Source organism: Mastomys coucha, unplaced genomic scaffold (genome assembly GCF_008632895.1).
Source record: "Mastomys coucha isolate ucsf_1 unplaced genomic scaffold, UCSF_Mcou_1 pScaffold15, whole genome shotgun sequence".
NCBI lineage: Eukaryota > Metazoa > Chordata > Mammalia > Rodentia > Muridae > Mastomys > Mastomys coucha.
This window is the reverse complement of record NW_022196897.1, coordinates 5,160,518-5,173,972: the sequence shown is the minus strand read 5'-3', so window position 1 is coordinate 5,173,972 and position 13,455 is coordinate 5,160,518. Positions and strand designations below refer to the sequence as shown.

The 13,455-nt window shown below is 39.2% G+C and overlaps 1 protein-coding gene across 2 annotated transcripts in view; it reads left to right on the top strand.

Annotated features, from left to right (window-relative positions):
- Nebl (nebulette) overlaps window positions 1-13,455 on the top strand; it is a 375,861-nt gene that overhangs the window by 315,068 nt on the left and 47,338 nt on the right. The window contains exons 17-20 of one of the 2 annotated variants that reach the window (XM_031369078.1): window positions 5,165-5,275; window positions 9,081-9,191; window positions 9,343-9,453; window positions 11,518-11,622. The exons of the other annotated variant lie outside the window; for it this stretch is intronic. Of the exons in view, the coding sequence (XP_031224938.1) occupies window positions 5,165-5,275; window positions 9,081-9,191; window positions 9,343-9,453; window positions 11,518-11,622 (438 nt within the window). The remainder of the gene's footprint in view (window positions 1-5,164; window positions 5,276-9,080; window positions 9,192-9,342; window positions 9,454-11,517; window positions 11,623-13,455) is intronic. 2 annotated transcript variants of the gene reach the window in all.

Below are 13,455 nucleotides of genomic sequence, written 5' to 3'. Positions count from 1 at the left end.
CCCAGGACCAGATGGGTTTAGTGCAGAGTTTTATCAGACCTTCAAAGAAGATCTAATACCAATACTCCCCAAACTATTCCACAAAATAGAAACATGAAGGTACTCTACACAATTCGTTCTATAAAGCCACAATTACTCTGATACCTAAACCACAGAAAGACCTAACAAAGAAAGAAAACTTCAGACCAATTTCCCTTATGAATATCAATGCAAAAATATTCAATAAAATTCTTGCAAACCGAATCCAAGAACACATCAAAATGATCATCTATCATGATCAAGTAGGCTTCAACCCAGAGATTCAGGGATGGTTCAATGTATGGAAATCCATCAACGTAATCCAGTATATAAACAAACTCAAGGAAAAAAAAACATATGATTATTTCATTAGATGCCGAGAAAGCATTTGACAAAATCCAACATCCCTTCATGATAAAAGTCTTGGAAAGATCAGGAATTCAAGGTCCATACCTAAACATAGTAAAAGCAATATACAGCAAACCAGTGGCCAACATCAAATTAAATGGAGAGAAACATGAAGCAATCCCACTAAAATCAGGAACTAGACAAGGCTGCCCACTCTCTCCCTACCTATTCAATATTGTACTTGAAGTCCTAGCCAGAACAATTAGACAACAAAAGGTGTTGCGTTCAACCCCCAGCCAGCAGGAACTGGACACAGCATGGTTGGATTCTTCTCAGCAGCTTTATTGCAGGAGCGCTTGTCTCTTCTTCCCTGGGGGCAGCCCCGAGCAGAGAAGGTCCTCTCAATATATAGCCCCAGGGGAGATGTGGGTCTGTCTGATAGGCCACCAGCAAGACACCTAATTTGCATGAGCCTGCTCGGGAGAGGCACGAGATTTACCAGGCAAGTCTGAGGCAGTCAGCACCATCTTGGAATGGCGACTGGCTTCCCCCCAAAAGGAGATCAAAGGGAATTGGAAAGGAAGAAGTCAAATTATCACTGTTTGCTGATGATATGATTGTATACTTAAGTGACCTGAAAATTCCACCAGAGAACTCCTAAACCTGATAAACAACTTCAGCAAAGGAACTGGATATAAAATTAACTCAAGCAAATCAGTGGCCTTCCTCTACACAAATGAAAAAGAAATTAGGGAAACACACCCTTCATAACAGTCACAAATTATATAAAATACCTTGGTGTGACTCTAACTAAGCAAGTGAAAGATCTGTATAACAAGAACTTCAAGTCTCTGAAGAAGAAAATCAAAGAAAATCTCAGAAGATGGAAAGATCGCCCATGCTCATGGATTGGCAGAATTAATATAGTAAAAATGGCCATCTTGTCAAAATCCAGATTCAATACAATCTCCATCAAAATTCCAACTCAATTCTTCATAGAGTTGGAAAAAGCAATTTGCAGATTCATCTGGAATAACAAAAAGACCTAGGATAGTGAAAAATATTCTCAACAATAAAAGAACCTATGGTGGAATCACCATCCCTGACCTCAAGATGTATTACAGAACAATTATGATAAAAACTGCATAGTATTAGTACAGTAACAGGCAGGTAGATCAATGGAATAGAAATGAAAACCGAGAAATGAACCCACACACCTATGGTCACTTGATCTTTGACAAAGGAGCTAAAACCATCCAGTGGAAAAAAGACAACATTTTCAACAAATGGTGCTGGCTCAACTGGAACTTAGCATATAGAAGAATGCAAATCAATCCATTTCTATCTCCTTGTACAAAGCTCCAGTCCAAGTGGATCAACAACCTCCATATAAAACCAGATACCCTGAAACTAATAGAAAAGAAAGTGGGGAAGAGCATCGGGCACATGGGCACAGGGAAAATTTCCTGAACAGAACACCAATAGCTTATGCTCTAATATCAAAAATTGACAAATGGGACTTTATACAATTGTAAAGCTTCTGTAAGGCAAAGGACACTGTCAATAGGACAAAATAGCAAACAACAGATTGGGAAAAGATCTCTACCAATCCTATATCTGATAGAGCGCTAATATCCAATATATACAAAGAACTCACGAAGTTAGACTCATGAGAAACAAATAACCCTATTAAAAAATGGGCTGCAGAGCTAACAAAGAATTCTCAGCTGAGGAATACCAAATGGCTAATGTGCATCTAAAGAAATGTTCAACATCCTTTGTCATCAGGGAAATGCAAATCAAAACAACCCTGAGATTCCACCTCACAACAGTCAGTATGGCTAAGATCAAAAACTTCAGTGTCAGTAGATGCTGGCAAGTTTGTGGAGAAAGAGTAACACTCCTTCATTGCTGGTGGGATTGCAAACTTGTACAATCACTCTGGAAATCAGTTTGGTGGTTCCTCATGAAATTGGACATACTACTACCTGAAGCACCCAGTTATACCACTCCTGGGCATATACCCAGAAGATGCTCCAACATGTAATAAGCACACATGCTCCACTATGCTCATAGCAGCCTTATTTATAATACTCAGAAGCTAGAAGGAACCCTGATGTCCCTCCACAGAAGAATGGATACAGAAAGTGTGGTACATTTACACAATGGAGTACTACTCAGCGATTAAAAACAAAGAATTCGTGAAATTCTTAGGGAAATGGATGGAACTAGACAATATCATCCTGAGTGAGGTAACCTAATCACAAAAGAACCTAATCACATGGTATGTACTCACTGATAAGTGGATATTAGCCCAGAAGCTCGGAGTACCCAAGATACAATCGACAAACCACAAGAAACTCAAGAAGGAAGACCAATGTGTGGATACTTCAATTCTTCTTAATGGGGGGAACAAAATACCCATGGAAGGAGTTGCAGACACAAAGTATGGAGCAGAGACTGATAGAAGGACAATCCAGAGACTGCCTCACCTTGGAATCCTTCCTATATTCAATCACCAAACCTAGACACTATTGTGGATGCCAGCAATTGCTGGCTGACGGGAGCCTGATAGAGCTGTCTCCTGAGAGGCTCTGACAGTACCTGACTAATACAGAAGTAGAGGCTCACAGTCATCCATTGCACTGAGCACAGGGTCCCCAATATAGGAGCTAGAGAAAGGACTCAACGGGGTTTACAGCCCCTTTGGAGGAACAACAATATGAACTAACTAGTACCCTCAGACTAACCAACCAACCAAAGGGTATACATAGTGGGGCTCATGGCTCCAGCTGCATATGTAGCAGAGGATGGCCTAGTCGGTCATCAGTGATCTCCTCCCATTTATTGGCCTTGGTCCTGTGAAGGTTCTATGCTCCAGTGTAGTGGAATGCCAGGGCTAGGAAGTGGGAGAGGGTGGGTTGGTAAGCAGAGGAAGGGGGGATGTTACGGGGATTTTTTCGGAGAGGAAAATGGGAAAGGGATATCATTTGAAATGTAAATAAAGAAAATATGTAATAAAAATGAGATGGCCTTCAAATACATAATTTAATAATGTACTCAAAAGTTTTAGAAAACAAGAACAAATCAAACTGAAGCAATAGATGGAGCAAGTAACTGAAACCAGGGCAGAAATGAAAGAACTACAGATGAGTATGCAAACAAGCCAATAGGAAGAACCAATTACATGAGGGTTGGTTCTTTGAAAAGATGAACAAGATTGGCAAACCTTAACCAAATTACCTAAAAGAAAGAGAAGATGCAAACTGATAAATTTAGAAATGATAGGGAGATTCCACAGCAAACTGAGCACAGGCATGAGTGAGATCATTCACCAGGACCAAGTTGTTCTTTCCCAGAGATGCAAGATTGATAAATCTAATAAATCATGTAAATGGACTTAAAGGCATTATCATCCTAGTAGACAGAGAAATTTTTTTTGACAAAATCTAGCATCCCTTCATAATAAAAATTTTAGAGACAATAGGATCGGAGTAAACATACCTTAACACTATAAAAGGCTGTTGTATATGTCAAACCCATAGTATTTATGCTAAGTGTAGAAAACCTCAAAGCAATTCTATCAAAATCAGGAGCAAGACAGAGCTAGCCACTATCTCCTCTCCAGTTCAATACAGTGCTTAGAATTTTGCTAGAACAGTAAGATAAGATCAGGAAATACAAGAGGTATGCATCGGTAAAGAAGTCAAAATGTTCCTGTCTGCATTCTTCACAGAAGTAAAAACAAACAAACAAACAAACAAACAGACTTGAAGTTCATATGGAAACAGGGCAGACTGCTAACAGCAGGAACAACCTTCTTAGTGTAGTCAGTCTTCACCCAGGGGTCCATCTTGTTATTGTTTGTCAGTTATATCTGGAAAGTTTACTGTAGAACTTAGGGAGGCAAGGCCAGTTGACTTCTGAGTGGTAACATGGCAGAGGGAATACCAGCACACCAGGCCTTAGGAAAAAAAAAATGTAGCCATACAGGAGCAACGAGCAGAGAAAGGCATCCCTGTGTTCCTAAGACCACTCATGCTGGGCTCTCTGTCACTGCCTCCTTTTCCTCACTGTGGATCATGCATGGAGCCATGCTCATCCCCCGTTTCACAGACACACAGGAATGGTACAAATCATCTGTAGAGTCACATAGCTGGGCCGCTGAGTGCGCTGGCCTCTTTTTTGATTTTCTTCCTGTAGTACGAATCTGTCTATACCCTTTTGCCTGTCTCCCAGCCTCCAAGATTGCACTCCATGAAGACTCTCAACTGACGACTGAATTTTTAACAGTATAAAAACCTCTCCAGTGAGAATAGTGATTCTAATTTTGTATTCTTCACGATGTACTTAGATCTGAGTGCTCATGCACAGCAATAAACATCACATTCTGTTGGACACTGGTCATTTTTTCCTTTCTTTATAAGTGCACATATGTGTGTGTGTGTTGTGTGTGCATTCTTGTATGTGTGAGTGCACTTGTGTGTGGCATGTGGCCAGAGGTTGGTGTGGAGTATCTGTTTTGACTGCTTTCTCCTTTATTAAGTGAAGGGCTCTGCTGAACCTAGAGCTTGCTGCTCTGTCTGCTTGAGTGTCTGCTTGGCTTCTGAGGGATTTTAAACTTCAGCCTTACTGCTTATATGACAAGTGCTTTATCCACTGAACCATCTTGCAGTCCTCTCTTGGTCATATAAAAATGTTCAGGTTGTTCGCTTATTTGTTTGTTTTGGTATCATTGACTGCAAAAGCATTTATTGTCCGCAGAGTGACTAAATTCTGTTGAATGTTGATTTTGTAGAAAGAATACAAAAAGGATCTGGAGTTGGAAATTAAAGGCAAGGGGATGCAAATTGACACTGATACCCTTGAAATACAACGTGCCAAAAGAGCTGCCAAGATAGCTAGTGAGGTGAGTGGAGAGCATCACCCAGACCTTGAAACTCCAACGTTTGTACTCAGCAAATCATACCAACACTGGATGAGTGCATGGAATCTCTCAAAGCTCCATGGGAAGCATTGGTGTTTGGAATGGAAATTATTTCAAATCATGATGTTTATTTGGAAATTTATAGTCTCCACAATGCCCGTAGCCTTTGAAGGTACCAAAGGAAGCTCAGACAAAAATCATTTTAGTAGAATGCACACACATACATGCACACAGGGAAACACACACCGATATATATTATTGCTGTAATACAACACATTTTATGTTAATCTAGGGTATGATAAATATTTTTGTAGGACATTTTCTCTAGGATAGCTCATATTCTGCTTGGCATATTTGTGTTTCAAATGTTTTGAGGGAAATATAAAGGCCATATATAGAGATTTTAATTTGAGTATAATCTTTGATTCTGGGTGATTATATATTTAGAAGATATCCTTTGATCACTTTATATCCACTGCTTGAAGTTTCTAGAGTTAGCTTTTGGGTTAAGACATGGTATATTTTGATTGACCATATACATTCATTCAGTGCCATTTTCTCTTCATGCAATATATATGAAGATGTGGGCATAACAGAGTTGTAGAGGGCAGAACATATTTGCATTTTCTAGGGAGATACCTGAGATTAGGAACCATGCTTCCTGAACCTCTCCCAATAATTTTGAGAATATGAAAAAGTGACTAGAGTGATGGTGTTTACATTTTTTAAGAGTAATATAGAAAGTTGAGGTGTGGATTTGCCACGGACCGGGTTCGTTATGGGGACCCCAATTTCCACGGGATGAGAATTCTGGTCAGGTGGGCAATAAGTCGGCGGATGACAAACAAGACTCCAGACACAAGGGTGTGGTGAATTTGAATGTATTTGTGCAAGGTGAGAATCAGGCTTAAATACCATACAGCAAACAGGGCAGATGTCAAGAGTCACGTAGGCAAGGTCAGTAGGGTCTGGTAGCTAGGTGTGAAGCAGGAGGAAGAGGAGTGGAACTCTCCCGGTTGAGGCATTTTGATATTCTTAGGATAATTCTCTGATTCTGCTGGAGGCAATGACCAGGAGGTTTCAATCTAGCATTTCCTGCTAATTCTCTGGGTCTAGCTGGGGGCAAGCAGTGGGGAGTTCTGATCTAACACTTTTAGCTAATATCCTTGAGTGAGGGAAATCCTTCATTACTCTCTAGTATGTAAAACATTTCTAACTATTGTAAACTATCTATTGCCCTAGGGAATGTACTCGACCTCTGTTGCTAGCTCTAGCGAGACAGATGCTTTGAGAGAAATTGCAAGCTATGGACAGCTTGGTATTAAACTAGGATAGTTGGAAACATTGTGATGGCCAGAAAACAGTGCCCAATCTTAGCCATTTACGAATCATTACTTGGGGGTACCTTTATGCCTAAATATGAGGCTGTGTTGATGATTGGAAAGACTAATCTGGAACATGTCTGAGTTAGGGGATACCAGCGACTGTCTGGAATCCAGGAGGCACAGAAGTCCTTTTGGAATCTTATTGCCTCTTATCTTTTATCAGGATTTTATCCCCGATATTTTGGATGTGACTGGAGTAGACAAGTGTGCGTAGCATGGATTAAGGAGAGTGACTTGCTTTTCTCAAGGTTTGGTGGTCGGGCTTCACTGGGGCTATTCTGGGGCTACTGTGACTCTTCTAGTGTAACTGGTCATTGTCAGAAGTTTATTGTAGAGACTTCTGGATCTGTGTGCATGATATGTAAGCAGGCATGATCTTGTATATACAGAGACTTAAATAAATCTTGAATGCTGTATGCTTTCCTTTGCTTTATATTCATTTACTATTACAAATCCTTTTTCATTACTTTCTATATACTTTGCCTAGCTCCTTTAGAAACATTGTATGACTATAATTTATAACATGGATGGGTCTCAAGTAGAAAATAGATCAGGAGCAGGGATCAGCTTGTCAGTTCAGGTCCAGATGGGGTGAGCAGGTAGATGAGTAAGCAGTTAGGTAGCTGTTTCAAATAGCCGGGGATGAGCCAGGTCAGGGAGTTCTTGATCACCGATACACATCAGGTATCAAGTTATTGGCTGGTTGGGACCATTCTGTCCCAGTGTTAGGTATTCATCGCTTGTACACCTTTGCTTAATCTGGTCTACCCCATACATTTTTGATTTTCCTGCTATAATTTGACATACACATGTGTCCACAGTTGCAATTCCTTCTACTAAACTTTTCAGCTGCCTCCCTTTCTAGACCTTGGAATGAACCATTGATGAGTGTGTGCTAGGTAAGGAATGCCTGATAGAGAATGTGGCTTTGAGGCCTCCCATGGGCCATACTCAAAACAAAGTCAGAAGCTTCTTGCATAATGGAATGTCTGAGGGCAAGGCAGAGCCTAGAAAGCCAGTTTTATACAATGTAGAGTGGTTTAAAGTAGGGCATAGCATGATTTCAACAGGTATAGTAAATTCTTAGCCTGGATTCTGTCTTAATTCTTGCCCACTTAATGTGCAGTTTGGTTTGTTTGTTTTTGCTTCACCAGAACAGCTATACTTTTATGAAACTTTCTTATTCTGTATCAGATGCTGCATCAAGTTCACTTTTGCAGATTAGAGTGGGCATCTGGGGCTAGAAAGAGGAGCTTTTGAAATCCTTATCATTGGAACTGAAAGCATCCTCCTAGAGCAGGAAGTATGGAGTGAGTAGAAGGTGAGGGGATAGGCCTAGAGGGATCAGCTGTGGCCCATGTGGCCCTGGGAATGTCTGCATTTGCCATCCTCTTTATACTCTATGTAATTCATTTGCATAATCTTAGTTACACATGGTCCGTCTTGCCAAATTGTTAGGCTCTCAAATCCTTTATGACTAAAGTTTGGAATTTTGCTATTAATTTTAATATCCAAAGATGAGCTTAAAAATATTGTCAATAAGATACATTCATTGTTAGGCTAGTGTCCTCCAATATTCAAATTTGTACTGTTTCTATGGTCTTAATTGTGTGACTTCCCATAGTCAATGAGACATTAGCAAACTGAACTCCGACTGAGACTCTCAGTATACTTGTTCTCTTGGAATGAATCTCTTATCATATGCTGTTTTAAACCACCCAAATTTGAAGATGTTTTGTTCATACAGTGATGAAGTTGCCTAGTGACACCTTTTCCAGTTTGTACCTAGTCATTCTGAAAGGTTCTACATTATTTAAAGGTCATATGGTTCAGTTTTCCTTCCTGACTTAGTTCCCAGACAGAGTGTATCTGTTGTCACTCAGATCCAGGAAGAAAAGGAAAGGCTTTTCTGAAATTCTCCATGGTAAAGGAAGTACACACCATCCCAGAACTAACCATATAAACCCAAGGTTGGTGTAGAATGATTTACTTAAGGCCCATAGGGTCCAGAGACTTGGGACTTGGGCTAATATTATATAAACCCAGTAGTTTAGAACAAACGTGTAGTAAGTTGCAATAACTGAGAACAGCGACAGATTTATAGTCACTTTATTGATAGTCACCAACCAAATTATACAGTTACCAATACATTTTCAGTTTTATCATTTGAATACAAAAATTTCCCTAGTCTAGTTCTGTGCTTTTCCTTAAATGCAGCTTAGTAGACAAAGCCTCATGGTATAAACGTGTCACTGCATGTCATACTTCTGTCTTTTTATAGAGAAGTAAAAGAATAAGGTCTAATCTAATTCATAACATATAGTCTGGATGTCAAAATGTCGTCATGTTTTTTCAGCACTATTTTGAAATGACTGCAGAGCATGATGTGTTTTTTTCTACAGAAAGACTATAAAAGAGATCTGGAGACAGAAATTAAAGGAAAAGGCATGCAGGTCAGCACAGACACTCTGGATGTTCAGAGAGCTAAGAGGGCATCGGAGATGGCCAGCCAGGTAAGGATGGTGTGAGCATAAAAGGAAAGTTCTGGAAGGGAACATAAGGATCTGGAAGGATGTAAATGTCACCTTGCTATTAAAACACATAAATAAGAACAAGACCCTGGAAGGTTCAGCAAAGAGCTGAGATTATTTTCTGTTCTTTTAGAAGCAATATAAGAAAGACTTGGAGAATGAAATTAAGGGGAGAGGAATGCAAGTGAACATGGATATCCCAGATATGCTTCGAGCCAAGAGGGCATCTGAAATCTACAGCCAGGTTGGTAGAGGATGAAGATGCTTGCAGTAATTTCCTCGAATCCAATCACTGCCTGCTTCCAGAGTCTTTGATTGACATCTTTCTGAAGACATTGCCTTCAAAGTTAGAACATTTTTATTAAGACCTTAATAACCAAACATGATATGCATTACTAATTAGAACAGTGGCTATAGATCTAATTAAGTAGACATTATGAAGTGCCAAGGTCCCACATGGTTGAAAAAGGGGGAATTTTTTTGAGGCCAAGAAAAATTTGACCTTACTTTTATTCTTAACTCCATTGTATACATTTCCTCAATAGTCTTTGTCCATACAACAGAAGCATAACTGCAAAAATATTTTATGTCCATTTCACAATGAACAATATTTTAAATAGCTCTCAATAAAATAAAGTAGTAAAGATTATATTATCATTTGATAATTAATGTTAGCTAATAATTAGAAGAGCAAAGTTTTCTTAATAAAACTTATTTGCCAAATATACCTGTCACATATTCACATATTCTGGATGTGAAAGAAAGGTGGTAACATTCTGAAAAGGATAAATATTTCATTTCTCTCACATGTGAGGAATCTAGATTTAAATATGCAAGTGCTTGTGCATACACACATACACACACACACAAAGAGAGAGAGACAGAAACAAGAAACAGAGAGAAATGGAGAGAGAGAGAGAAAGAGACAGAGAGGGAGACAGAGAGACACAGAGACACAAAGACACAGAGAGAAAGAGACAGACAGAGAGAGACAGAGACAGAGAGAAATAGAGACATAGAGAGAGGGCTGAAAGGGAGGCCTTGTATGTAGAGAAAAGAAGGGTTGAATGTGAAAGGGGAAGAAGGACCTAGAAGGCAATAACGGTGAAGGAAAGTCATATACCACTTCTTTTGAAAAGATAAATGTGAGAAAGATACTATGTCAAAAGAAAATATTTATAGAGGAACAAGTTTGCTTGTAAAATCTGATTTGGAGGAAAATACACATTATTTAATCATATCTTTGCTATAAAGTTACCTGAGCAGTACATCCCAGTGGAAAAGTAACAGAGGCAAATGAGAAACATGAAATTGTTCTGGAAGCAGGGAATTAAATTTGATTAACGGAATTAATGATGGAAATAATTTCAACCCATATTGAGCACAGTTGTTCAAATTCTGGTTAAACCAAAGTGGTAAGTGTAGGACCTGTCTGCTCCTCGGTTACCTAGGAATGCTCAACAGGTAGAATAGTTTTAAAGGTCACGGCTTTCTGTCCCTCATCCCCCAGGCTGCATGAAGACAATGAACTTGGAGACACTGGATGTGTCTTCATAAGTTGAGTTCAAATCTTAGGGTAGTGCATGAAACACGCAAATGGAGACTGATTCAGTGAGGAAGGACACAATGGCAGCTGCATATCACCAAGTCAAATACTTACTTCATGTAGTAATTGGTGGTGTGCATTATAATTACCCACACTAACTAGAATGCCTGAGTTGAGTTTCATTTCCCATGATTACTAGCTGGTGCCTCATTTCCTCCATCCCACAATGATATCTATTTGTGGAACTGATTGAATAAGTGTGTCTTGGGTATTTACAATGATGTCAATTATATCATAACATAGACCCAGGCTTTATTAAAGGAGCCCATTGTAGCTCATTTACTGGAGAGGAACTTGAGATGTGTAATAATCTTACCTGTAAGTATAATAGCACGTTATTCTTATCCACTGATCTTTACCAAAAGTAGGGAACAGTGCACCAGCCCAGAAGCTTGTAACAAGGTAAATGGAGAGAGTTGGGTCACAGCGGGAGTGCTGCACATACGGGGGCAGAGTCTGTTCGCACATAGAAGAGTTGGTCCTAAGTTTAGGATACCACAGACATCAGTCTCTCTGAGGCGTCTCAAGGCCTGCTATGACAGGTTACCAACACCCTTGACTTTAATGGCTGTGTCAATAGCTACTTTGAATCTCAAATTATGAGTTGCAGCCATATGGTGTGGTAGAGTTGGAGATGTCACCATATCCCTTTCTCCTCCCACCACACAGAGTTTTCAATTTGTAATCATTTTATAATTTTAGAAAAAGTATAAAGATGAAGCTGAGAAAATGCTTTCCAACTATTCCACTGTTGCAGTCACTCCAGAGATTCTGAGAATCAAGACTACACAGCAAAACATTAGCAATGTGAGTAGTTGCTCTATGGGGAGCTTGGGGCTAGATGTTTTTCAGACTTTGCTTGGATTTTGGAATATTTGCATGTATATAATAAATGATAGTGGGGAGGAGATGTAGGTCTAAACATAAAAGTCATTTGTGCTTTATATACCCTTTATGCTTCATATACCCTGTATGCACACAGCCTAAGATAATGCCATGTGTTACTTTTAGTGCACTTGTGTTATGCCTGAGACACACCACAGGAGACAAGTCAATTGCTAGCTGTCAGAAAGTCTGTTTCAGATATTTTGGTTGGGGAATCCCCAATCTATATTTTTTCACAGTTGAAATTATGGTATCTTTGTTTGCTTATCTCTTTATTTTTGTGGCTCTCGAGGTTTTTTCTATGGCCTTTTTCATGCTAGGCAATGCTCTGGGAACTAAATCCTAACAACTTTCCACCCCTCAATTCTAAAATATTATATTTGTAAGACTGTCTTTTCCCCATCGTCTGATTTTTTTCTCTATGACTTGTATTTTCTATCACATGGATTTATTTCTTCAAAATAAAAATAATTATTCTCATAAATTCTAATTTTAGAATTGCTTTGGAATTTTAAATCCAAATTTTGTATTAGGTATCAGTGACAAGTGTTTACTGTATTTTACCTCAGGAAAATTCTTCCCCACTGATTTAATTGCAATGATGAGAGTAGAGACATGAGGGCTTCCCTCCTGATTTTCACTTAATTTGCATGGATGACTTACCTAGAGACTTACTGGTTCCAGACCCATAAACTTTCCTGGTTTTATTTGAAGAACAAGAATTGCATGTGTGCTGTTTAAAAAAAAATAGTAGGCCTCTGCTAATCGATAAATGAATAAACTTGAATTGCATTATGAAATTATTAAGTCATACAGTCAAACATTATAATATAGAATTATCTCAGTCATGTAGCACTTAAGCACATGTTTATTCAAAAGGAATCATAAGACAAGTGCCATCAAGTTTGAGGACTTCTGAAATACTCTCCACTTCCTAATTAATTGGCCAAGTCATTCTCAGAACAGACAGGTCGTCTGGTAAGGCAGGGATTGCCCTAAGAAGGGCAAGGCTGTGCCAAGAGCTGGGCAGTTCTCAGTGGAAGGGTCAGAGAAAGGATGGCCCTAACTCCCGTGAACCTGATGTCCTGAGGCTCTTTAAGGTTAAGTCTTATATCCATCCCCTCCTCCCGCCCACGCTTGGTGCTCACTGGATAAGCCAATCTGAAGAGCAATCATCCTGTCCTCAGGTAACTTTCTAGGGCTGCTGTTTATCTGTGGCAAATGTTTGTTTTTGTTTTTCTTTCTGTTTGGAAGTAGATGTCAGCGGTGGAGAGAAAGAAGAAGGCAAGAAAAATAAGCGAGTTAAGGCAGATACTGAGGAGAATTAGTATTTCCTTAGGAGACACTGAGGGACCTTTCTATTAGATGAGCAGTGCTGTGAAGCCTTGCTCGTTTCGGGTTAAACGCTAGCTGCTGAATGAAATTTTTTTTTTAATATATGCTTTGTTTTTTTTCCCTCAAATACACACACTCTCTCTCTCTCTCTCTCTCTCTCTCTCTCTCTCTCTCTCTCTCTCTCTCCATATATATACATATATGTATCTACATATATGCATATACACACACATATATATAATTTGAAGCAGGAAACTGGAGATTGCCAATTTATATTCTTAGGGCAAATAATCTGCCCCCAGCTAAGGTACTCAGCATGCTTTAGAGCAAGTATGAACTGGGCTAAGTGGCTATGAGATCTGAAACCAAAGTCATCATTTATTATTATAATGGACTATTTCATTGATCTGTGTAATATTG